At 46.4% G+C, this 25,225-nt stretch overlaps 1 protein-coding gene across 2 annotated transcripts in view; it reads right to left on the bottom strand.

Annotated features, from left to right (window-relative positions):
* Positions 1 to 2,084: 2,084 nt before the first annotated feature.
* LOC100123199 (probable G-protein coupled receptor Mth-like 1) overlaps positions 2,085 to 25,225 on the bottom strand; it is a 169,867-nt gene continuing 146,726 nt past the window's right edge. The window contains exons 6-8 of one of the 2 annotated variants that reach the window (XM_008211684.3): positions 22,455 to 22,593; positions 16,567 to 16,620; positions 2,085 to 9,707 (exon numbers count right to left, since the gene is read on the bottom strand). In XM_008211684.3, coding sequence (XP_008209906.1) covers positions 9,374 to 9,707; positions 16,567 to 16,620; positions 22,455 to 22,593 — 527 coding nt within the window. In that variant the 3' untranslated portion in view covers positions 2,085 to 9,373. The remainder of the gene's footprint in view (positions 9,708 to 16,566; positions 16,621 to 22,454; positions 22,594 to 25,225) is intronic. The other variant, XM_001606761.5, reaches the window with a different exon arrangement.

A 25,225-nucleotide genomic window follows, 5' to 3' on the forward strand; every position in this document is an offset into this window, starting at 1 on the left:
TGTATGTGCACATTTCCCTCGATATTACGCACGACAGACGTAATTATATGAGCACATTCCAAGCTTCATCTCCAGGCTTCGTCGTTTATTCGAGCTTTCCGATTTAATCTCACGGCAATGCAAACGCAGCATCAGAAGAGGGGACGGTGCCAAAAAAGCCGAGCAGCTCGACGAAAGCGTGTATGCAAACGAGGCTTTGCCGGAATGGCAGCAAAAGCAGAAGCACAAGGCCGCGAGAGTTTATCTGATGTATGTACGCCTCGCGTACACGTATTTGAGTACCCATTTTGAAGCGGCATTATTTTTAAACGCGTAGACTCGCGCGAGCGGGACCGGGAGATTTAAAGGGGAGGAAAGCTCGAGCGAGCTTGCGAGAGCAGATATTTATTGATTCAACTGGATAAACACTCTCGGGAGCTGCGATTGATTGGACAGAGGGCTAGGCATTTTTTGATGTTTTATTTACCGGCTCCTTCGTTTCATCGATTCTCGTTGATCAATCAAGCCTTTCGCCGCTTTCACGTACGCGCTGTGTAAAAAAAACAGATTTTTCACTTTTTTTGAATCACGGGCGATTCGTTTCCACAGGGCAATCGATGCTTTAATTTTACGCACTACATGTATAGACTCAGCTCACCGTGAAATCCCCATAAGCGTTTTCCCAAATCTCTCGAGAGCTGGCGGGAAATTTTGAAAATCGACTAGATCCTCCGAGCACTTTAGCTAGATCCACCTCGTGAGCCCGCATACACTTACTCGAGCGCGCGCAGGTTCAAAAAGGCTCAGGCTGAATATTTCATCGGCTGCGCTCCGCGTTTCTCTCGCGGTATAAGCATATTCTTACGCTGCAGTGCAGCTCTGTAAATTTTGCATCGATTCCGCCCCGTCGCCAAAAGCGCGGATTACGCGATCATTATAAATGAGAGGATTAAAAGTCGATAGTCTTAACATTACCCGCGGCTTATGGAACGGCCGAGCGATGTATGGAAAATTTGCGATCGCTCGTGGAAAATGGCGAAACGACACAGCTTTCATCGTTATTATTATTTTAAATTCGGTCGGGAGCGACAAGCTCGTTCGCTCCGCGAATATGTGATTTTCGTATAATGCTGATGTCGATTTGTGTTTTTTTTTTCTTTTCGAGGAAAAACGTTTTGAATAGATAGAAAAAGCTTTCAACATCAAAATGTTAACGCCTTTTTTTAAATCGCAATAACGACCCATCGAATCGACTGTGATTATCATGAATATCGAAGAAAATAGAATACAGAAATAAAAAAATCAATTTCGGTAGTGACACCCGAGTACGCTCAGACTCTCGCCACCGCTCTCAAGCTTTCGAGCGAGGCTCTCCGTCGTCCGCAAGCTCCTCGAACTTCGTCGGAACAGGCCCTCGAAAGCACGCGTGCTCGACACTCGAAAGTCCGTCCGTCGGTTGGGCGGGAAAGAGAAAAATCGGGAGTTCGTCTTCTACTCGTCGAAAGCGCGGCAAAGTTAGAACGGGCCGATTAGCCCGGAGAGTCATTGAAGTACGTTATATGTACGGCTGGCGAGTACAAGGCAAAACACAGGAATGCTCTCGTGCAAGACAGGCTAATGGCCACTAGACTATACAGTCTCTCGTGTATATGTACTACGCGGAGGGAGAAGTTGGCCGATTGAATTAGGAAAGGCTCCGTCAAGTTGCGCGAAGCGGAAGCTATACTCGACTAACCGAATTACCCGCGGTATACATACACACTCGCGCGAATGTCGAGACGCGACTGGTGACGTTATTACACTCCTGCGATAGTCCGGAGTCTTGGCGGCGTGCCGCGACAGAGACGCGCGTAGTTTGCCTTGTTGTCGGGCCTCGTGTTCGTCGTTGTTGCTACCTATATCATTGTCGATCGTGGTACCGTGATGCCTCAGAGGACTGGGAGCGTCAGACCGCGTTTATTGACTGTTTTGCCCGTGTAAACTTGGACGCGCGACGTTTGCGCTGTCTATGCGCCGTTTGGGGTATAGCTACTAAATGCTTTTCCACTGCGGACTTGTTCGAATTTTGAGGGAGAGGAATCGTAGAATTAATCAAAGTATAAGGATTGTAGTTGTACTAACGGTTCTCTTTATTTTATTTCTTTATTAGTGCGACATAGCAATACTGTTACGATATATCGTAGGAATGGTGTACGATTGGCGACAACAGACGATCTCTTATAGTTTGTTTCTTTAAACATTGGCGTTTACAATATCATCGAATACAACGTATAGCATTGGCTGATGTCTAACAGACCGCATTAGAGTGCGATGATTAGATTAACGCTATTTTATTCTCTTCATATTCTCTACTGTTATACTGTCCGCTACAACCGTTTACCAATGATTCATCGCTATTTCCATCATTTATACTGTGTTATTATAGGGTTCGATTCTTGTATTACCATTTATATATTTATGTTCATGTATATATATTTATTATATATAGCCTCCTTTGTTTATTCTTACTTCTTCGAGTTTCGGGTGGCTTGCACCGTGTAACGAGCCAGAGGTTTTCCACAAATAATTTTCATTACGAGTCGTAATAGTTTTTTTTCTTCTCCTATTACATGTATATAATTTTCGTGTATGTTTTTCTTGTTGCTTCTCGTGTAGTACATTTTATTTTCTTTCACTTTTTATAGGTTAAAATACAAAAAAAAGTTTTTCTCTCGTCCGAGTCTTTGTTCGATCTTGGCTCTTTGAGAAATCTCTACAAGAATCTCTGCGCTTATCTCGCCTTAAGCCTACTTCTTTTTTACTGGCAAGGTACCGTACGTATAAAGTTAAAATTACGTAGAAAATGAAAAACTTCAACTGACTACAATAATAAATTAGAAATATATCGATCAACGTGCTTTACTCTACGTACATACTTTATTCCTCCGCTTATCACTAGGCTTACAGCTAAGGTACATCACTAATGAATCTTAGAGATACATTTAACCATTTGCAATACTTTATACGTACTCGTCATCGACCTTTTCTCTTTTTACTGTCTATTTTAATTCTACACGTTTAGTTAGAAATTCGCGCTGATCGACTAAACGCTACAATAGTACAGTGTGCATAATAGTTTACAAACAGTATATAGCTGACGCATGTTCGATTAACAGTTAACCGATCGATGCGCGCTGCTTATTTGGATGCGTTTGATGGCTCGCAACACTCGACGATCGGCAAATGCCACGAGCATTTCGATTGCTGAAATGTATAAACAACAAAGTTAACTATTTCATCGATGCACATACATATAGAGCTGTGTGTAGCTGCAGGAATAAGTCATATATATCTATTTATAACTCTTTAAATGTAATGGAATTTATTGTTAACCCAGGAAATATTCATATAATATACTCTGCTTTGTGGTTTCTTAAAACAAGATATAAGGTAGAGAAACGTGAAGTACGTTGAAACGCAAAAGAAATACGTCGTTGTATCCTCTTGTAACGCATTATACATATAATCATAATAATCATATAACACAGCGTTAATCTCAGTAAATCTATTTACAAAAAATTACAGTTTACGGTGTTGTTGTTAATTGGTAAAAAAAGAAGCAAGTACAGTTCCCCACGGTGTCGGAAATTAAATCAACGATTGTCAAAACGAATAGTTACAGAAATGCCTTTCGACAATCTTCAACATACTTTCCAGACTCGAAATACTTTATATATACGTATAAAGCTTACCGGTACATCATAAGAATCACATTATTTCGCAATCGCACCAAACATCCGCGACCTGAGATTTTCCCGAGTTCGCGTACAATATCGAAAATCGAAAATGCATCTACTTTCACATGATTTGATCATAATTTAAATTATTTATTTAATACTTTCATTCGCGCGACATTTCCAAATCGCAAACCAGCGGAAAATCTCAGATCGTACAACACCATTGATGGCGCATTTTTTCACACACCGCACATTCGAATCGCGATTACCCGTCCGTTCTCGAACCACACGAGTTCAGCGTCATCGAGTTTAGCTGGAGCGCAAATTGTCGAGCGCGTCGACCGCATTGGAAAATAATCAAACAACATCAAAGCCACCGAATTGCCTGTCCAAGAAAATTTGGGTAAAACACGCTCTATCTCTCTGTCGGCGAGCGTTCGCCACCGCAAAAGCGCATCCGCAGTCACTCACTCACCCACCCACACACATGCACTGACGCTCTAACGCTATTTACAAACGACGAAGTGCGGAGCTTAATCTCATTCGTCGCGCGCTCGGGGATCGACCTGACGACTCTCCTCTCTTTTGCTCTCGCTAGCGCTCGCTTCGCGTATAATGAAGTTACCCTACTCGTTAATCAACTAATTACACGCTTTTGCGATTATATGAGAGGGCCGAGAGGGGAACGAAGCGCGCGCCTCTATCGAAACAGCCCCTATAGACCTATTAAAACATCATAGCTCGTTATAAATAACGCTTTATCGTGTATATATACGTATAAACGCGCGCTCGCGAAGTCGACAGCTATACAGCGAGTCCTGTGCGTGCGTGCGAATCTCGACGCGACGATCTTTCCCTCTGTACGAGCGTGTATACGTATGCCGTAGCGCTCGCTCTTTTTTTGCGCTTTTTCTCTTTCGGCGAGAAGTCGCCTCGCATTAATACTTATACGGCTCGGCGGCTCGAATTTGCCACTTGTTGATTATACCCAGACACGGCTTGGTCACGCTCGTACATTTTTTTTCGCGAGATTTTGTTTGCTCTTTGAAGTCACGTGATTTGATTAAGTGCTGAAGTTCGTGTCGTGCGGCTCTCGAACGATTTCGAAGTTAGTTGGAAGCTTCTCGCCGCTCGAGAGCCGAGCACTTGACTGTTGGATTTCGAATTGATGGAATTAATAATTTCAGATGTTTTAAGTCGTTCAACTGATTGCGATTACTCGACGCCTACGCGAGATTCGCACGCACCGACTCGCGCTGCCTCTTTTATCTGTGTATCACATATTTGTCGCTACTTAACGTAAGGAACTAAATGCCTACTTTATCGTTAGTGTTTTACCACTTATCGTTCAAATTATTGGGGGCAGACGACCTGTTTCAATCCGGAATATAAATGTCCCATGCGCTGCCGGTTCGTTTTTCACATTCTCTCTCGGGTATAAAAGCAAGACGATCACGAAGTCGCCTAAAACATTGAAAAAATTCGCTCTGCGTACAAAAGGTATTAAAAGAAAACGAAAGGATAAGGAAAATCGATTAACCGCGCGACGCATGGGGCATTCTGTTCTGTGCCGATGGATACGTCAAAGTATTGTTCTGTGCTCTCCACGTGTCCTACAGTGTTATTCAGTCTCTTGTTCGAATGCACCTGAAGAACGTACAACTACAAATACAGACGTGTACACATAATGTTTAATAAGACTGACATTCTAACGCTAAACTCTACCCACCTATACATAACTGCTCTTACGATAACAAATCTGACGGTTTTTTGCTACTTGCGGTGAGGTGGCTTGCGCGAATCGACATCCTTCAGCTGGGTTTCTTTGCGTAACAGTGTTCAGGGCATTGGCAGTGTGCGCTTTAATTCAAAGTGACAAGGACGTCGATCTATTGTATATACGAATCGACCGCAGTGTAATTGTTTCTCAGTGCTCGATTCGAAGTATGTTTCGTGGTTGTACCCTGTGTGATACACGTGCGCCAGTTTTTTTTCTCTTCCCGCCTCGAAGTGGCGACGATTCACGTAAGTCCTCACCGCAGCCGCAATCGTAAATCTACGTAACTCGCAAGATGTGTCTACGATCGTGTGAAACGTGTTTATAAGAAAAACAAAATAAAGCTGAATACAAGCTCCAGTCGAGCTTTAAAGAGTCTTTGGAGGGAAAATGCTCGTTATACCAAATGAAAAGAGAAAAGTCGAGCTGAGTATTCCAACGACGAGAGTCGCGCGAAATAACAAAGCCTAATGCGCAGTGTATAATACACGCGTGCATGTGCAGAAAAGTACTTGATCGTAAACGCACCTTCGACAATAGTGGACACTTTAACCGCTTCGTGCTCGTATACCCAAAGTGTCGGCGAGAGAATGGGCCACGTTATTTTTTTCTCTTTTTTTATCATCAAGCCTCGCGAATCGTCAAAAGCGAGCCATTGTGCGACATCGTAAACCGCACGCGCGCGTGCGGCTCACACGTTATAAACGATGTAGAGCACGAATATTCTCACTTTTTTTATTTTTTCCTAGTTTTTAAATGATACTGTCAATTTCATCGATATCACCCGTTTTGTAAACGCGTCTAAAAAAGAGTTCGAAAGCACGTTTATACTCGAAAGAGGAACGATAAATATTAATAGATGTATACACGCGACAAGGAGCATTTAATGGCCGGAAAAATGTTAATCTCGGTGTGCGTATTTCACTCGCTCGCGCGGGAAGCTCAAGTGTGTTGTATAAGTCAGACGCGTAATTTACGACGGATGCACCTTTGAAAGCAAAGCTGCATACGGAGAGAGAGAGAGAGAGAGAGAGAGAGAGAGAGAGAGAGAGAGAGAGAGAGAGAGAGAAGTGTACATCCATTCGACCTTGCTATTAAAGTTTAATAAGTCATTCGCGCGTCGGTTTGCGCGACATTGAGAGAGAAAAACTTTAGTACCGGCAATAAGAAATTCGAATTTATTCTCTCTCTAAATGCAGATTCGGACGATTTGTAAGCTATTCATTAGCACGTATATTACAGCCAGCTTGAAAAAGTTTACTGCAAGCTACGGATACATAACTTATTTTTGAAAAGCCTACGGCGGATGTAATTTAGCTCTCTCGCGCGTGTTTTTAAATTGAATATTATTACGGATATAACTAAAGAGACATTTTGACGATTCGCGAAGATCGCATGGGGCCCTCGACTCCGCTGAAGCTTGAAGATACAATTCGGCACGAGTGAACACCACGTGAGCAAGGCAATTTGAAAAGGCATTGAATTCCCTTTACGAAATCAGCCGGTCGCGAGGTCGACCGAGCGAATCGTGGATCGTCTCTAGTAAATTCGGAAAAATGTCTTACGAAATTAGTACAGAATAGAAGCATACGAGAGATCGAGCTCTTCTTTCCATCGATGTTCCGAGAGAGAGAGAGAGAGAGAGAGAGAGAGAGAGAGAGAGAGAGAGCTCGATCGTCTAAATTTACGGTCCGTGTACACAATAGAAGAGAGACGGGGAGGAGGCTATTTCAATCCCGAACGATCCACCAGACACGTCGGCCTCGATAACGCGTCCGAGCGATTCTCTTTCTTACTTATGTCGTTTTTTATTGTCACGAATGTCTATCAATAAAAGTTGCTTTTTTATCGTACTCTACGTGTAATTACATTTATATACGCTACGAACTGTACAAATCCGGCTTCTTCCCGCTTGTTAAAAGAACGATAGTAAAAAAGTGGTATAGGTGTACAATAACGTTGGGTATAGATGACGTCCAAAAGCTCCCATCGAGTCGTGCAAGTGCATACACTACAGGGACGCGATAGATCGCTATTTTTAAAAACAAACTTTTCGACTTCTTTTTTGGCGGTGTGCTTCTTCTCCTACTAAAGTATCTTTACAGTCCTATCTTAAAAAGCTTTCTATCATCGAAGTAAAAAAGATTGGACTTGAACTTTATATAAAAATTGAGTATACGATTTCTCTTAAAAAATGTTTTCACAAGACAAAAACAAGTAAAAATCTTCCAAACACGCGATATTTTCACATTAAAAAGCCAAACTAATTTCGATCCCACCGACGTACCGAACCAAAAAGATAAACATTAATCGAGTCCTAATGGGCAGTGTAGTGTAGTCAGGCGCGTTTCCAGCCGCAGCTCCGAAAAAAAGATTGAACCAGTGCGACTTCGGCTCTTTGCGCGCAAAGTTCGATAGGGCACGACTACGAGGACTCCCTGCGTCGTCCAGCCTGTAAATATGCAAATCGCCATAGCGGGAGAGCGAGTGCAATTGCGCGCGGCTCTTATGCAAATTTATGCTAAGGGCCGGACATCGAAAGGATGAATCGTGTCGTCCCTCTCACTTGCTTGCTCGCGCCACACCTGACTGTACTCGTGAAAACGATTTGAAAAACGCGCGCGCGCGCGCGAGCCTGGTGGGGAACGACGAAAAAGCTTTCGGAGGAAACCGCGCCGTCGAAGATATTCTTTTTTCCGTTTTTGTTCATCAGCCCTTTGGAAATTATACCGCGGTTGCGCTCGTCGCCGAACCGCGCGACAGAAATGAGCGAAATAAAGCGCTAAGCCTATTTCCATGCAAGAGTTTTGCAAGTGCATGAATACATAGTTTTTTCGACGTGTGAAACGAGGCTTTTGGAAATTTGCGTAGCTTCATGTCGCGTGGTTTTCGCGGGTGTAAAAAGAAAAGTTGGCTCTTTAGGTCGACGTGTATAAAACTAGAAAACGTGCATACAGTAGAACGAAAATTCGCATCTTACAGACAGTTGACTTTTTCGAAACTGATCACATAGAAGTCTTAGGTTCGCGAAAACATCTTAACTATTTACAGAAGTGGGTTAAAAAGTAAGAAATACAGAACAAATGGGCATCATATAATAGAGAGTGGTCGGACTTTCTTCTTAAAATTAATAATCGTTTTGATCTCGTTGATCGTTGACTCGAAAGAAATTCCTCGACGGCGGACGTAAAGATTTGTCATCCTTTGAATAGCCTAGATCACACGAATAAAATAGTTCCGATTCTTTTCATATTTGTCGTTTCGACTTTGCTAAAAAAAACGCATGCACCCGACCGTGTATTTATTGACAAAGATCCAACTCAAGACACGCGAGCCTTTGAATTTGGTAAAAGAAGAGAAATCTTTAGGTCCGCCGGGTGATGAGAAACGCAGCGAAATCCCGCAACGCGCAGCGCGGGAATTTCAAATGTAGCGCTCGCAACTGTTCCATACATCGTCGTCGCGGGTAAATCGATCTGCAGCGTCGGAAAAGTCGAAGCGCGCTATCCTTTTTCGAGGCGAAGTTTCGCGTTTCCCCCGCAATTATCTCCTGTCTCTATTTCGCTTGCGGCTCTCGATGAACGCGAGGCATTTTCGTCAATACAACACTGCAGCGGGGAAAAAGTCGATCTCTTACGCCCGTTTGAAGAGCGCGATCGATGCGAGCTTCAAAAGCGCCGACTCTCCGAAACGCCGCTTTATCTCGCGGCGGTAAAAAATCGGACTGGGCCGTATCGATCCAGCCGTAAAAGCCGAATCTCTTTTTCTGGCTGCTAGTAAAACGCGCTCACTCTCTCGTTATCGGAGCTTGGCTCTCGCGTAAAAAGAGCTCGCGCAAACGTCAGTACTCGCGTACCGCGAGAGAGCGGAACGCAACAGCGGCTGGTGACGCCTGCACGGATTAGCAAATGGTCTCCAGCGGCGCGGTCTTGGTGCTGGGGTTCTGGGTGACGCTATCGCCCATGCTGGGCATGCCGTGACTAGTGGTGCTGAGCCCGTTGCCCTGCCGGTTGGCGTTGGCGCGAGGGTTGCGGGACCAGAAGCGCTTGAGGGCCGCGCGCACCTGCGGCTGACAGCCGACGACGATGAAGATGAGGACGCCCTGGGCGGCGTTGCAGAGGTCCGTGACGTACCAGAGAAAAGCCGGGCCGCCGGCCATCCAGGAGATCACCTCGAAGATCCACGGCACGCCCATCACCACCACGAGCTTCAGGCAGACCTTGCCCAGCGCGGCTCTGAAACAGACGGGCGAACGTTGCGGCTTCGTTATTCAGTTTCACGCAGTGACCGTATATTATATCGTATACATATAGAGGTACTATTACTATAGACAACACAGGTATGTTAGAACGGGATGGCTGTTAATCGTTAGTCGCTTCCTTATATCCCGGCCCTTGAAAGTCACAGCCCCGAGCCGTCAGCGATTGAAGCAATCTCTTTCTTTTACTCTCGCTTTCGCATACACACACAGAGAGATAGTCAGCCCGGGGGCAGGGAAAGCCAGTCTTCGCGCCGACAATTAACATCCGCCAGAGCCGCAGACTGTTGCACGGCGTGCGCGGAGTGTATGTAACGCGCAGCGAGAGCTGTTTACGGAAATTGAAACGCGCGCGAGAAAAGGCGTCAGTAACCGGGCTGGAATTTTTGCGCGGCAGCGGCTGCTACCGGTTTCTCCCTCTCCTTTTGTTTTTCACAGTGAGTAATTATATTCCGAGAGCGCGAGATCATTCCAGGTGGCGAACGATTTAATTAAACGCGCGTAACGGCCGCCTCTGCTCCGTGGGAGAGTCGTCGTGGCTTTTCAGGGAGAAAGGAAGTTTATTACCAGGTTTATCGTCGCGAGAAACCGCGCGCGCGGTTATATAATAAACCAGCGAGAAACGGGTCGATGAGACGCGAGCAGTCCACTGTATGGTTCAAATTTCGCGCATAACATACGAGTCGGCCCCCATTCAGTGCCACAGTGAAGAAGCTGAGTGGAGTCGCTCCGAATATAACTAGTTAAAAGTAAGATCATCGCCGGCTGCCGCCGCCGCGCTAGTAGTAACCCTCCCGCTTCATACAGACAACTGCGCGTCGACTGCGAGAGATATAGTCGAGAATCACGGCTGCGCGTCTTCCAGGGAGACTCGCTGCCAAGTGTGTACAGCTCTTTGGCGCGCGTGCGAATTACGTCGCGAAAAGCGAGCAACATCGCGCGCTACAAAGGCGCTCCGTAAATTTTCGCAAATTGCTCGCGAGCGGTAAGCAAGCCCCTTCTCGAGTACGTATATCTATACCGATGGTCGGAAAGAGGCTCTGCGGCATACACTGCACACTCTGTATAAATTGCGAATTAAAGGGCTCCGCGGCTGTTTTGACAACAACGGGCCGAAATTGGCGCGCGCGAGCGACGTGTTATGGAGCTTACTGACTCGCGAGAGATGACGACGGCGTTAATGTCGCGTATAATTAATGCAGTGCCGTGTACGGAGAGCAGACGCGTATGCAGCTCTTGCTTGTGCACAAAGGGTGAGGATGGAAACGTCGTCTTGGGCGACAGTGTCTTTGTAGCGGGGTCTCGCTCATGATGCGCCGGTATATGGATATGGTTTTCGCGAACGTTTAGGAGGCTTTATACGAACGACGAGGAGTAACGGAATTAGAAGGTTTGTGTTGAGCCCTTGATTGAGTTAAGTAAGTCGGGGCTATAGGTCAGCGCTTCCGGGGTAAAAGCATCGGATGTCGATGTAAATATCGAAAAGAGCGTAGATTGCGAAGTTTAACTACACATTTCGAGTACGCGAATAATAATCCTTTCACGCAACTTCTCGGACCGAATGAATACGTCCATAAACCTGCAGTTTCTCGAGGCGAAGACGTAATAAGCAAATAACCTACACTCCCGGGATGTATTCTCAGGAAGCTTTTGATATCCCTCGTAACGATCTCGCGTCGGAAATCCCGCGAAAAGCTATACGAACACTCAAACCCGCGAAAACAAAGAGGAGAATATCTCGGAAAATTATTCGACGATAAACTTTCCAGCTTTGATCGCTCGAACAAAAGACGAGTGACAATCGCTTGTTCTCATCCCCCGACGTCGACGAGACTCTCTCTCTCTCTTTCTCTCTCTCTCTCTCTCTCTCTCTCTCTCTCTCTCTCTCTCTCTCTCTATTTCTCTCTCGTTCCGGGGCCGCGGAAGAGCAGTCTATTTCCGCGCGCGCTAATTATTACGAGCCGGCGCATAGCGTCGCGCTTGGCTGAAGCGGCGAGGAGTTGACAAGCGCGGCGAAGGCGACAGAAAAATGGGTTACAGCCGGTTTGTCTACAGCGCGCGAGTCTCCTCTCGTTTAATTCTGACACTAATTGTCCATGCTCGCGTATACTCGCGCGCGAGCGGCGGCCGTGTGATGTGAGAATTGCTTTTTCACCCTGAGAGAGATGCCGCGCCGCCCGCGAAGAAGAGACGAGCACGAAGAATGCGAACCGCAGCTGCTATATGAGGGACGTGTTTCTTTTTGTTCCTTTGCACCAACGCCGTTGGGGAATTCTCATACTCTTTTTTGACGACGATGCTTTCGACGCGGTTATTATTCTTTGATAAACAAAGTTCATAGATGAAGATTCGATGAATCTCGAAGCGATAACGCGAGCGCGCCAAAAATAGCCCCGCGTCCGCGCGGCAATGACACTTGCAGAAGGGCAGAAGGAATCCAAAGAAGAAGAAGAAGGGTATAGAAAGGAGGCTACGCACGTCAACGACCGACGTTTAAAGAAAATAAATCGCCGGCTTTGTCCGCGATGATTTCCGTGCTGCGGTGCGCGTGTTTGGGCTCTCTCTCTCTCTCTCTCTCTCTCTCTCTCTCTCTCTCTCTCTCTCTCTCTCTCTCCAGCGCGAGCGAGCGAAGACTTGACGAGAACGGGTTTCGCGATAACAAGACGATTTTCCCGACTAGCAGCAGCAGCAGCAAAGAAGCGAGAGCCCGTGTATACGTGTCGCGAGCCGAGGTTCCCCGGGAAATAATTGCTTTACAAGTGGCCTTTCGATACGCGACCGAGCGGATCCTCTCGTAATTATCCCGGTAAACAAAACGGCGAGACGCTTTTGTATTATTTATAAACGCCTCGAGTCCCCCTTTTTTCTCTCGCTTCTCCGCAACTATCATCGTAGCGCGAACTCCACTACTAGTGGCGCGCGGTGCAGCAGACGGGTCGATATGTACGTATTAATTAGGTGCCGCACCGAGTGTATTATACACAGACACAAGCGAGAGAGGGAGAGCGAAGCTCGTAAAGTGAGTTATAAACCGACATTTCGCGAATCATTCGAAGAGAGACAAACGCGTCGTTACGGCACACCTCGTAAAGCATCGACAATTCCGCAATAAACACGCTCGCGGTGAGCGAATCTCGTTCTTAAGCAGCCATTAAAAAGAAGGTAAGAAGAAGCCCGCGAGACACACTCCGCCCCGGATTTATATCGCGACTTTACGAGTATAGTGGCCGCGCGCGTAAAAATGCAGCGCACAAATCAAGCAAATCCGAACAGTTAAGATAACCCGCGACCGATAGAGTGCTCGCTATACAGTATATTATACTCACTGGTGTACTAGTCTTTATACACACAGAGGAGCTGCTCTGCGGTGCGCTCGGAGCAGAGCGTAATATATAAAACAGCATCGTAAACATCGCCGAGGTAGTCGAATAATCTCCCCGCACACCTTCAATCTCTTTAATTTGCGGCCGCGGCAGCGGCGGGAGGGCAGGTCCCCCTATAATTCTCTCTCTGCTCTCTGGCTCCCCCGAAAAGCTCTCGCTCTCTCTCTCTCTCTCTCTCTCTCTCTCTCTCTCTCTCTCTCTCTCTCTCTCTCTCGCGCGCGCAATTTCTTTCTCGAAGGGTCTAATTATTTCTTAAAGACGCTACTGGCTCGTAAGCGGATCCCCGGGAGACGTCGCGCAATTAGCGCGACACTCGTTAGTGTCGCTTGGCTCTCGGGCCGACGCCGCCGTTGAAAAATGTCTTTGGCGCGCCTCTGCTCTCTCTCTCTCTCTCTCTCTCTCTCTCTCTCTCTCTCTCTCGCGGCACGTACATATAGCTACTTCGAAGATGGAGCGGTCGGTGCATGGTGTGCACTAGAGCGACGACAAACGGGGGAGAAGGAGAAAAAATTCCCGAGACGACCAGCTGGGGGAGAGGTGAGGAGGTTTAATGGAAACAAAGCGACATATAAAGCGGAGAGGGGGAGGCTCGTATACACTCTCGAAATGTAAGCAATTAATTTGGCAAAATTAAAGTTCGCGGCGTGGCCCGCGAGTTGTTAATGCCAGCGCGGGGAAGGAAAATTGAGAGCCATACGCGCAGCGAAAGTTGAGAGGGGGAGCGCGCTTCAGTGGACTCTGAAAATTTGAATCAATTAAAAGTTTATTTTTTCTAACGGCCCACCGCTCCGCGAATATAATGACCGAGCGGTAGACAGAATCAAAGGATTTTCTCTCTTTTCTCTCTCGCGGGACTCGTCCCTACGCGTTGCGCATGATTTACAAGGCAGCTGTCAATCCCAGATGTGCCTCCAAAAAGAAAGCACACACGCAGAGCGTTCAAAGTCCGATGGAAAAAAGAGCCGACGTACACCGCATCCCTGAGCCCTCGACGAGCTGTACCGCGACTAGCTCGTTACCTCTCGCTTGTTCGAGCTTTACGAGCCGCGCCAACTAACCACGGAGAGCGCCGTATAGAAGATCGAAAATTAATCGTCGTCACCACGTATAGCGTGTCCCGCTCTCGCGACGCTCTAATTGGCTTAATGAGTCGAGCCCTCTCTATACAAACCCGCGAACGTCAACGACACCTCGGAATTTTCGCCGCGAGCGAAGAAAAAAAGTCGATGACGAGAGAGAGAGCTTTTATTCGGACGCGATGCAGCGCTAACGAGTGCACCGCCATAGGAGCGCAGAGACGTTTATTAGCCGGAGCGCACGATAAAATATCGCGTTAACCGTCTATCGGACAGTGGTAAATGGTATGTTTTATGGGGAGCAGTGCAGTGCAGCGGCGGCGAGCTTGTTATATGCGCAGGGCTTCAATGAGCTGCTGCCATGTGCTCTGCAGATTTTACGTTTATGTAGATGAGCAGCCAGCCACAATGGGATAATTTAACGGCCACTATCGCACGCGCTCGCTCTGTTTTTGAGCGAGGGGTCGTTTCAAAGACGACGCGCGCGTATAAAGTTTAGTCGATTTTCCGAATCGCTCTATGGGATTTACAATCTCGCGCGCGTGGGGGAGATGAGTAATAAAGGCGCGTGGGTTTTATAAGGGCGAGACATAGCTGTCTTATATTTAGAGCTGTTATGATGGCTTCTCGAGAAACGGAGCAACGCTCGCATCATTGTGGCTCGAGCGAAAAAATAAGTCGTCGTCGTATTTTAATAATTTTTAATGACGGATCACAAGAACTTTTCGAGCAAACATCGGTGATAATTTGCAGCTCGCTAATCCGAGAGAAACCGTACTCGTAAATAATTTTATGACCGCCGGCGATATGATATACGCTCGTGTTTGCGAAACTTTGAACTCGTCTTCCGTACCCTTATAATCCTCCAGTGCTTGGAACTCGAAGCTCGAGCGCGAGATTGTTTAAAACAACCGCGCTTTGAGCGCAAGCTCTCGAGAAATCTTTCAGAACTCGCGGCGCGTTAAACAACTATTTGTGTTCGAGTTGCGCTGCCACATCACGAACATGAGTGTATTTGATAGGGCCATAACTTTGGCAAATAAGAAGAAGCCGACGACGACTACAAAGCGAGAGTCAAAAAGTTCGATTTGTTCGCAATCAAAACAAGATTGCCTAAACCGCACGTGGCGAGACTTAAAAAGCGTCAGGAGATAATTCGATAAATAATAAGCTCGATGTGATCGAGTGCATCGGTGGTATTGAAATCAGCGCTCGAAGGATGATGGTCGTTTGGTTATTCTTAGGCTTAGAAACCGAATGAATCTTCTCAACGCGGGGATCATCGACCTGATTCGAAAGTCGCGATGAATTCAAGCCAAGTTCAACTCGTTCACTCAGCATCTCCGCGGTCGATTGCGAAGCTATAAAACCTTCGAACGCGCCCAAAGCACATCTGGCACTATACGAGCGGTATAATTGATTTCCAATATGTTTACATCGTAAAGCCGAATCGCCCGAAAGTGGATATAATAGAAAGCGATTTTCCCGCGAATTACGAGAACAGCACCACCCGCGCGCGGCATCCATACGCAATAAAGAGCTCGAGCGCTTTTCGGCGTTAGACCGAGAAAATATACAGCGGAAATAAGCCGGGATAGGATGATACCCCGCGATTCCTACCCGCTTTACGAGCCAGTAATGCGCCTATCCTCGTGAATTCCCATTTTACCTCCGTTCGATATGCACATGTGTGCACCAGGCTGCGTATCGTGTATATCTTCCAATTCGGTTCGGTTTTTTTTTTGTTCCGCGAACGCGGAGCTTTGCACTGGCGGACTTTGCTTTTTACCGATGGGCTTGTATCCATTCTGATTTGCGTAGCTTGTTTTCGGAGGTAGGTTTGCTTGCGAGAGGAATGTGTACGGGAGAGATTTTTTTGATTTTCCGCAAATACTCATAGAAATATACTTTACGAGTTTTTAAGCTTCGCTCGATGTGTTTATGGGTATTCGGGGAATGTCAGCTTTCGGCCAGAAGCTGTGCGAACATTAATTCTCGACTAAATATGTGAAATGAGTGTGTTAGTGAATGATTAAGCGTTATTTCGTGTATCTTCGAAAATGTGGAACACAATTCGATGTATAAATTTTGTATTTACATAAACTTTGACCTGCGAAAGCATTAACGTAAACGTGAAAACAGATAAATACACATCCCCCATCTATGAAAATTTTATTTATTGTACAACGAAACGTCCGATGACCCCGTATAGCAAAAGATCCCAGTAAACATAAATTTTTCACGTATATTTCATTTCCAAACCACACACATAAACACATACACATGTCGTCACAGGACACTTTTGCAGCATTGTATACATTTTTTAGCCACAGCACGCGTTGAAAAAAAATGAGTAAAAAAAAAGTTTGTTTCGTACCTACGATTACTGCGATCTCTTGCGCTTTCGTTCGTCCTCGGAATGGCGCGCGATCTGCAAATGCCAAAGAAATCGGACTGGTGAAAATAAATAAAACAAAACCAAAAAACGAAGCTTCCTGCCCGACGCGTCGCAAAAAAACCCAAGTCCCTTCCTCAAAATCGAGTTTCGAGAATTTCCCTGCGATCTCGATTATAAATCGAAACGGTAGCCGACGCACAAAAGCACACGTATTGCAGATCCGCCCGCGTAGCCATAATAAGCGCGTGCGCCACACTGCGGGAAAACACATCTCTGCGTCACGCTCGGCGTCGAGAATTAATAGCGTTCTAGCGCGAGTGAAATGAAAGTCAGCCGCGGACAGCATAAAGAACACACTTGGCTAATGGCAGAAACAGCCGAGACGGAGAAACAGAGGCGGGGAAAAACTGTAGCATAAGTATATTATATGGTTTCCCAGTTGTACATTCGAGCGAATGATGCAAGCGGCTGCAATCAGGCCGGTTAAATCGCCAGAAGCGCGCATTGATCGATTCTCGCGCGAGTAGTTTCTCTTTCGAAAACTGGTTATTACGCGCGCGGCGCGTGTATATAGTAGATGCGCGCATTTAGGAGAGATTACGGGTTTCGTCGTTACCAAGCGCCTTTTTAATCTGTGCCAAGCTCTCGCATATACCTGCGCGAGAGAGAGAGAGGCTTTACACGCTGCAATTACGCTAAATGGTTCATGATGAAACTATTAAAATGCGCGAGAGAGCGTTATTAATAACGCCAAATTGGAAGCTTAGCGAGGCATTCCGCGCGCGAGCGCGCGGGGAAATTGAGAATTATTGATGAGACCGCGGAATTTCGTTGACAAAGTGGATCGCCAATTTGTAATTCGAGATCATGTGTTTGTCAATTACGCTAATTTATCTTTCGCGAATAAGTGCTTCGCTTAAAGGATTAAAGCGTTGCTTTATTTTGTCGTTGAGATATCTCGATTCTCATTAGATTTTTGTGCGAAGAGAGAAATAGACTGACCACGCTTTCGAAGTTAAAAACTATGTGACGAAGTTAATAATAACTTGGTCGCGCTTTTAAATATAAATCAGAGCAGCGCGGTTAAATTGGTCCAAGGTGAATTTCGGTGTTTCTATCGGATTTATGAACTCGATCGCGATAATTATTTATTGTCTTGGGTGTACGACAACAATTTCTTTTTTGTTCAAGTGATACGCTGGCCATTATTACAACGCTATAAACTCTGGTCGCTACAGTTCATTTTTCATTCGAAATAGAAATGAGGCCGATAAACCGTGAAATCAAAAATAAACCGAAAGAATTTAAGCGGATTAAGATTATTGTATTAGAAATCTGGGATGCCGTATATAACATAATCAAATTGCGAAATTCGGCGTCTCGAGCTCGAGCATTATCTTAGCGAATGCAATTACACAGTCGTCGATGGAAAAAGCTCAACTCTTAAATTCAAATTCCAATCGAAGTATAATATACCAGCGTGCACGATACTAGCGAAGAACATCCCGATCGAAAGAACCTCTCCAGAGCACGCAAAGTGCAGTCCAATTCGAAAGCAGTGAAAAGGGCACACGCAACGAGCTTCAATGCGACCATAAAGGATAGCGATCGAGCTTGGCATACGCTCTCGTAGAGAAGAGTAGTTTTATAAATTTTGCGAGAGGCTTATTTCCTTTTGCAACTCCCGTAGTTTTCCCGTCGACCAAAAGAAATAGGCTGCGCGCACAGGCAGGCATTCTCGTGTAGTAATTGCCGTCGGCGCATCGCTGCCATCCCTTCTTCTGTCTTCCATGCGCACAGCGGTGCAACGGGCAGCTTTAACGATTATTAAGAGCCGCGGTGTGCACACGTCGGCGTTTCTCTCGTGTGCTGGATTTCGTAACTGGCAGATTTATTTCGCGGAGGTGAGAACAATTGGAGGTGGCTTGCTTGATTAAAAATTATTAATGTTTGCACGCACTGCTTTTTTTATATGAGAATTTTCTTCAGGTCAAGTAGGCAGCGAAATAAAAAGTTTACTCATCATAATTTGTACCGCGGCAATACCACGTTAACATACAAATAGATAAGGAATGCAGAGCGAAAGCTCGCAAGATGTTTCTGCACGACAATGAGGTCCCTCGGAGAAAAATTCAACGACAGCAGCAGCAGCAGCAGCTTTATCGCCGAGAAAGCATCGGAATTATTACAGCAGCAATGAGAACAAGCGCAGCGGCATGTCTCTCGGACGACCCACTTTATTACTCAAAGCGACGAAAGTTTTGCGCGCCGCAGGAGTGCAACGATCAATGAGAGAGAGAGAGAGAGAGAGAGAGAGAGAGAGAGAGAGAGAGATAGAGAGAGAGAGAGAGAGAGAGAGAGAGGAGAGGCTGCAGTTGGAAGACGACGTCGGGAATCTTTGATGGCAGCTCCGAACGGCCGCTCGTAAAATCGCGCACTCCCGAGGAAATAGAACAAGCGTAATATTCCAATTGATCTCGACCCACACGCGGCCGCACAGTTTTATTGCCGCTGCAACGACGTCTCTATATACCTCTATATACATCAAGGACTGCGAGAGGAGAGAGATGTGCTCCTCTGTGTACGTGGATGGGGGGTAATATGAAGTTGGGCTCTTAAAAAATCACGTATACGAGAGCTTGAACTTCGAGCAGCGGAATGTGTCGTCTTTCTTATTGTCTCTTTCTCCGGTGTGCGTAGCGGACCGCGTAAAACAATATAAGAAGTTTATTTTTATGCTTTTTCCAGGGGGTGAATATTTTATCGTTGATGTTTTATCGCGCGCCGCGCGACAATCCGTTTTATCGAACGTCGCGTCGCGCCGCTATGGCTCTATCGGATGCCAAAGCATATTTTCTGCTTTATCAGTAGAAGCTCTAATCGATGTTATGTTTATTTTATGGAAACATTTTTGCGCAGACAGACCGAATTTATCGAACGTTTTGCGATTCTTCGTCGAGATGACATTAATCTTTCAGGCTGTCATTTGAATAAACACTAATCATTCGTCGATTCCACGCAATCGATCATTTGCAATTCGCACCATCATCATTATCGTCGTAGGCGCAACACGAAAAATCGCAAAACCAAAGCCGGTGTAGAACGCTGCAACGATTGCAAAAATATCACGTCCAAAACATCAATATTTCCAGCGCCTTCGAGCTATGCGTAGAAGTCCCACACGCATTGTTGTGAAAACAGTGCTACTTCACTCTCGAGCAACCGGCACACGGATTGTACGACGGCGGCGTAAAAAATCCTGAAAACATGCGGCGCGAGCACGCCCCGCTCGTAAAAACCGCTGGCAACGATGAAAAATTTCGCAAGACACAGCAGCCGAGAGAGAGAGAGAGAGAGAGAGAGAGAGAGAGAGAGAGAGAGAGAGAGAGAGAGAGAGAGAGAGAGAGAGCAAGCTCGAAATAAGTTACAAGTTTCTACGAGGGCCTCCCAGCCATTCATCGCTTCGCGGAAATCGTGCAGCTGCGCTATCGCCGCTCGCGTACACTACCTACACAAGCTGGACATTAGTCGCGCAATCTTGGAGCAGTCTGAATCTCGAATATATTTCGCTTCTAATTAGAAGAAACAAACCAGCGCTAGTTTCAGCAAGCATCAGTATAAGCGGCGTCCATTAGTCCATGCGCGAAATAACATCAACAAGTCAGCGGACTTTCACTTGAGCAAACAAATGAAGCCCCTTCAATTCTCGTCGAATATAACCGCACGTCGTGCGAATAACTCTCGCCGAGTCACGCACGACGTGTCAAACGGCCCATGTGTGCGCGAGCACGCACCGATTCGTATAACCGCTGCGTCTTAATTCTCGATCCCGGCTAAGCGCGCACCTATTAATAGAAAAATCGCGAGTCGGAAAGGATAGGCTCTCCCTAATGCGCAGCAGGCGAGCGACGTTAATCATCCGAGTCTCTCTGGCGACTTCTTCGACATGACGCGAGCTATGCGGCTCCTCCGCTTACGTTCGAGATGATTTAGGACTGATTCGTTCGCGATTTACACGAGCCGCTCGTGGTGCGAGCTTCGCTATTAGTCCGGGGGATATGGCTTGCGCGAATAATTGTCGCGACTGGGCTGCGTTACACGCGCGTAATTTCGCTTCGCGCGATTACGAGCTGCGTTCTAATTTTATTGCCGGCCGTCACGCCGTGAGCTTTACGTAAGTTTGGATAATTAAGATGCGAGATCGTTTTGATTGATATCTATATTTAGCGGTTTGCGTTTATTCGGGAAATTGATGGTCCACAACGTTTAACACGACGGAAGCGATTTCAGACTCTCAATGTTCTCGAGAGCAAAAAATCATCTTCCCGGTGTATATTAATTTGTTGTAGTGAGCTGGTTGTCCATCATCAATTTCCGCGAGCGACCCAAATAAGTCATCTAAAAATAACCCGATATTCCATCTCGCGAAACATTTTTCATATTCTTGATATTTCGCAACGAGTATATTCGCGAAGTATTTTAAAACTCTTTTCAATCCCGCGGCGGAGAAACTTGTACATTAAAAAGTTCGCATTTCAAGCAACGTTTCAGCTGCCACGTCAATCACTCGTGGATCACCAGTCGGCGCGAGCGATCGGACATTCAAAAAGGATAGCGCGGAACAAGTTCGAGAAGAGGAAGAAGAAGAAGAAGAAGCTTTTTTCTCGCCATGCATGTTGAACATGAAAATTCCTGCTTCATCCGACTCGCGAAAAGACCTTCGCTTGCACACGTGTCAGGTAAGAAAGTTCACGTCGTGGCAACACGTCGACGGACGGATACGTATATCCGAGATAGGACTCGCCGAGTTGAAAACTAGTCTCGCCGTGGCTTAGAAATCTAAGGAAATCAGACACCATGCCGAGTCTTCTTCATTTTTCCATCGCCCATGCAGCTGTATTATGCCTTTCTCTCGCAAGCTCAGCGAAGGTCACAAACGCGCGGGAGCTATCACAAAAGAACGAGCTAGCCTTAAAGAGTATCGGTGCGCGGGAATTCGATGATTTTCGCGAAGCAATCAAATCGCTCATGATTTCCGTTCGACTCTGTCTCTCTTCGTCTTCTGCGATTTCGACGAAAAAGCTCGTTTGAAAACGGACGAATGAGCTACACTTTTTTTATACGTTTCGCGGAAACGTGCACGCGTTGGCGCTTTTTTTTATCCCTTTATTACTCTACGAAACGAAGCACTAGAACGCGCAATTTCGCCTTTGAAGTTTCAGCAGCGAGAGCGGAAGGTTCTTCTTTTTGACAATATAATTGTAGAAAATAAATTTCTTCTTCGCGCACACGACTCTATAACGAGAATAATGAGTAACGAGAAAGACTCGCCCGAGCTTTGTACAGATTTTCCTTTATAACAAGCGCTTTTAATTGCTGCTTTTAGGTTTGCAAAGACAATCAATTCTAACGAGAACAGCCGACGCGTATAAATAAAGCCCGGCAATACTTATTTCCAAAAATAACGAGGAGCCGGACGAAAATAAAAATTCCTGGCCGGTGTCCGTGTTTTGCTCTCGAAAGCTCGTGAATTTTTTTCGCATTCGCGTAAACGTTATCGATGTCGTCTGGCGAAATAAATCCGAGGCGAAAATAAAGATCGCGACGCGTTAAACAAATGATTGCACTTAGAGCTGCTTGTCAAGCCGAAGCTTGCGAGCTCTTTTTTTCGCTGCACACAGCGCCTTATTTTCGCGCGCAAAGAAAAAGCAGCTCTGCGCGCTTAGAAGCTTTTGCCACACACACAGTCATACTCACGCTGCACAGCATACTTTATGTATGTGCTTTTTTTCGCCGCCGCTGAAGCGGCTCCTTCACTCGGCGGTCGCTTTGTACCTCTGTTAGGAGCGAGCGAAATCCCGACTTACCTTTCAGTTGTGCTCTTTACGAACTCGCCTTTCCACAGGCCGCACGTCAATTCACGAGCGGTCGCCGCGAAAAAGATGAGATTTATCGCCAGCAGTACGCCGATCGGCCCGTAGAAGTAAGCCAGGATCTCCATGTCATCTGAAAAAGAAAATTGAAGAGAGCACTTTAAAGAGGGAGATACACTTCTTTTGAATACGCGAAATGCATAAAGTTGGCTTTCGAGAGACACACAGCCGAGTCTTTGAATCTGGGAAAACAAGTGATTTTTCTCTCTAAAATTAGTCCCCGGGGAAAAGTGCACGCTTTTAATTTCGAGCTTTTCGCAAGGAAAGAAGAATTTATCTCTGAGTGCGCGTTCGTTAATTATATTTCTAAATTCGGACGCGAATGGAGCGATACATTTTTTATTTTTTACCGAGCGCAGTAACGAAGCAACTTTTGCACATACGCGATAAGTCAAATTAAAACTCGGTAATCCTCGAGCTCGCGAAATTCGCACGCAAATCAGGGAAAGCAACTCCTCGAAGGAAAATCCCAGTCCAAAAAACAAGAAGAAAAAAAAACCGTCATAATTCTCGTTACAAGCCAGGCAGACGCAGCAGCAGCAGTCTGTATAGTAGTATAGTATCTCGCGGCTGCGGTCTCGCTCTAATCCCTCGCTAGCCGCATCGAATTCGTGGAGCAGCAGCAGCAGCGCGCTAAGCCGCTTCAATAACAAACTGGCTAATAGGCCGAAAATCGTCGGCAAACACAGAGAGAGAGAGAGAGAGAGAGAGAGAGAGAGAGAGAGAGAGAGAGAGAGAGCGAAGCTTCGCTCGGCGTGGCGTTCAATTGGTTTATCCGCGCGAAATTCTCTCTATCTCCCGGCTTTCGTGCGCCTATATGCTAGGCACTACTGGTACACCTTCTCGCAATTAACTCGCGCGGCAGCGCCGCGGGCATTCCTAACCTTCCGCGAATTATAATTCAATGTGCAAGCTAGCCTCTCTGCTCCTCGTGTTTGCTCTTTAAATACGAGAGCCTGTTATGTCTGTCGCGGCTACAAGAGGGGGGGGGGGGGGGTGTATTTTTGCTCCGCGAATTCGAAGAGCCGGAGAAAACTGATAAGGATCGGCGCTGTTTGACTTTCATTTCTGGGATCGCGTACGACGCAGAAGAGTGTCCGGTTGGATTAACGCGTAATTTCTCGGGAGAGATCGAGCTTGCGGAAATTGGATTGCCAGGCTGTGTATAGGTGTGAAAGTTGTTATCTTTCGCTTGTTTTCGAGATTGGCGCTCATCGACGCTTTTTCGTCCAAAATACAACGTAAAAAATATACTCCATCTCACGCGAGAAAGGTGTTTTCTTCGACGATGTGTACAATGTTGTCAAGGCAAATAAAAGCTGGGAGAAACGACTGCACTATCTGGAATAAAACGTTGACCTCGTCTCGCGCGCGCGCTACTCGCGCCGCGGGGAAAGGAAGTCTTCGTCGGTGTTCTCGAGTTGCTCGTGGCAATATACGTCCGCCGCTGAGAATTATAGTAAACCATCTGATCGTGTTGCAATGTTCGCCGCTCCTGCAAATGGACCGAGAGGGAGAGAGAGTACACAGTACGTATATTCCTTGCTTTATGCGCGAGAGCGACGCGACTGCTGATTTTTTTTATAGTTCGCGAGCGACTCTCGAGTTTCGCGAATAAAGTAGCGCTCGAAGAATCGAAATTGTGCAAACACTGCGATACGGAAGTGGATTACGGGACTTTTCTTCTCAGAGTTGTGGGTATATGATACTTCGGAGTTTCGTTCGGACAAGCTGTAACTGGCTGATATCAACGATGAAGAGCTTCGGTGTACGCATGCACGATGGATTTTTCAAAACATACTTCGAATGACTGAAAGTTCTCGCTGCCGGAATTCAGGCCTCTATAATTTTCAGGTCTAATATAACAGGAATGCATTTTTGCAGCGAGCGTTGTGTTTCGAGTAATTAAATTCCCGACATACTCGCGATCCTCGTGAATAAACAATTTCTCGGTGTAGCTAAATTGCGCTGCAAGCAGGAGATCCCATAAATTTCGCACAGCTCAAAAAATCCGCTAAGAACACATACAAATAAATCGCAACCTCCGGTCGACGACGCCAGGCATCACACTCGAAGAGTCAAGCATAAAGCCGCTGGTACGCGGGGAGCGTTTAAAAAGCGCAGCTGAAATCGAAGCTGCTGCATTTTATCGGGGATCGCGTGGGAGAGAAATAAAGACTCGCGTGTCTCCTCTATCTGCGCGCAGTAAAGTAAACGCTACTCGTATACGGCGGTGGTAGAGGCGGAATGAGGCGCGCGAAAGAGAGAAGCGTCGACGAAAAGGAGAAAGAAGGCGCGCACGCGTACGTGCGAGTATAGGAGAGGGGAGCTGACGCGCGCGTGCAGTCGAGGGAAAGCTTCACGTGCGCCCCATGAAAGGAGCATTACTTTTTCATGAGCCGCCGCTCACGTGTAGTTTCGCGCCCGGCACTTTTAAAGGCTGTATTAGGAGTAATGCGCCAGCCGCTCGCTGTACGTATAGACATACCGGGGCCTCTATATGCCGTACGTGGAAAGCTGCTTTTAAAAGCTCGAACGACGTCGCTGGCAAAGGCATCGTGCAGTGTGATATTTGCGTTTATCGCATAACGTATTATAGAATTTTGGGAAAAACGCTTCGTCATAAAAGATAGATCGACCGTCGTTCGGAAAAGAGCCGAAACTAAATTGAATCTCGGATGGGTAGCGAAAAATTCTATATCCGT

The sequence above is a fragment of the Nasonia vitripennis genome, chromosome 2, assembly GCF_009193385.2.
Source record: "Nasonia vitripennis strain AsymCx chromosome 2, Nvit_psr_1.1, whole genome shotgun sequence".
NCBI classification, from domain to species: Eukaryota; Metazoa; Arthropoda; class Insecta; order Hymenoptera; family Pteromalidae; genus Nasonia; species Nasonia vitripennis.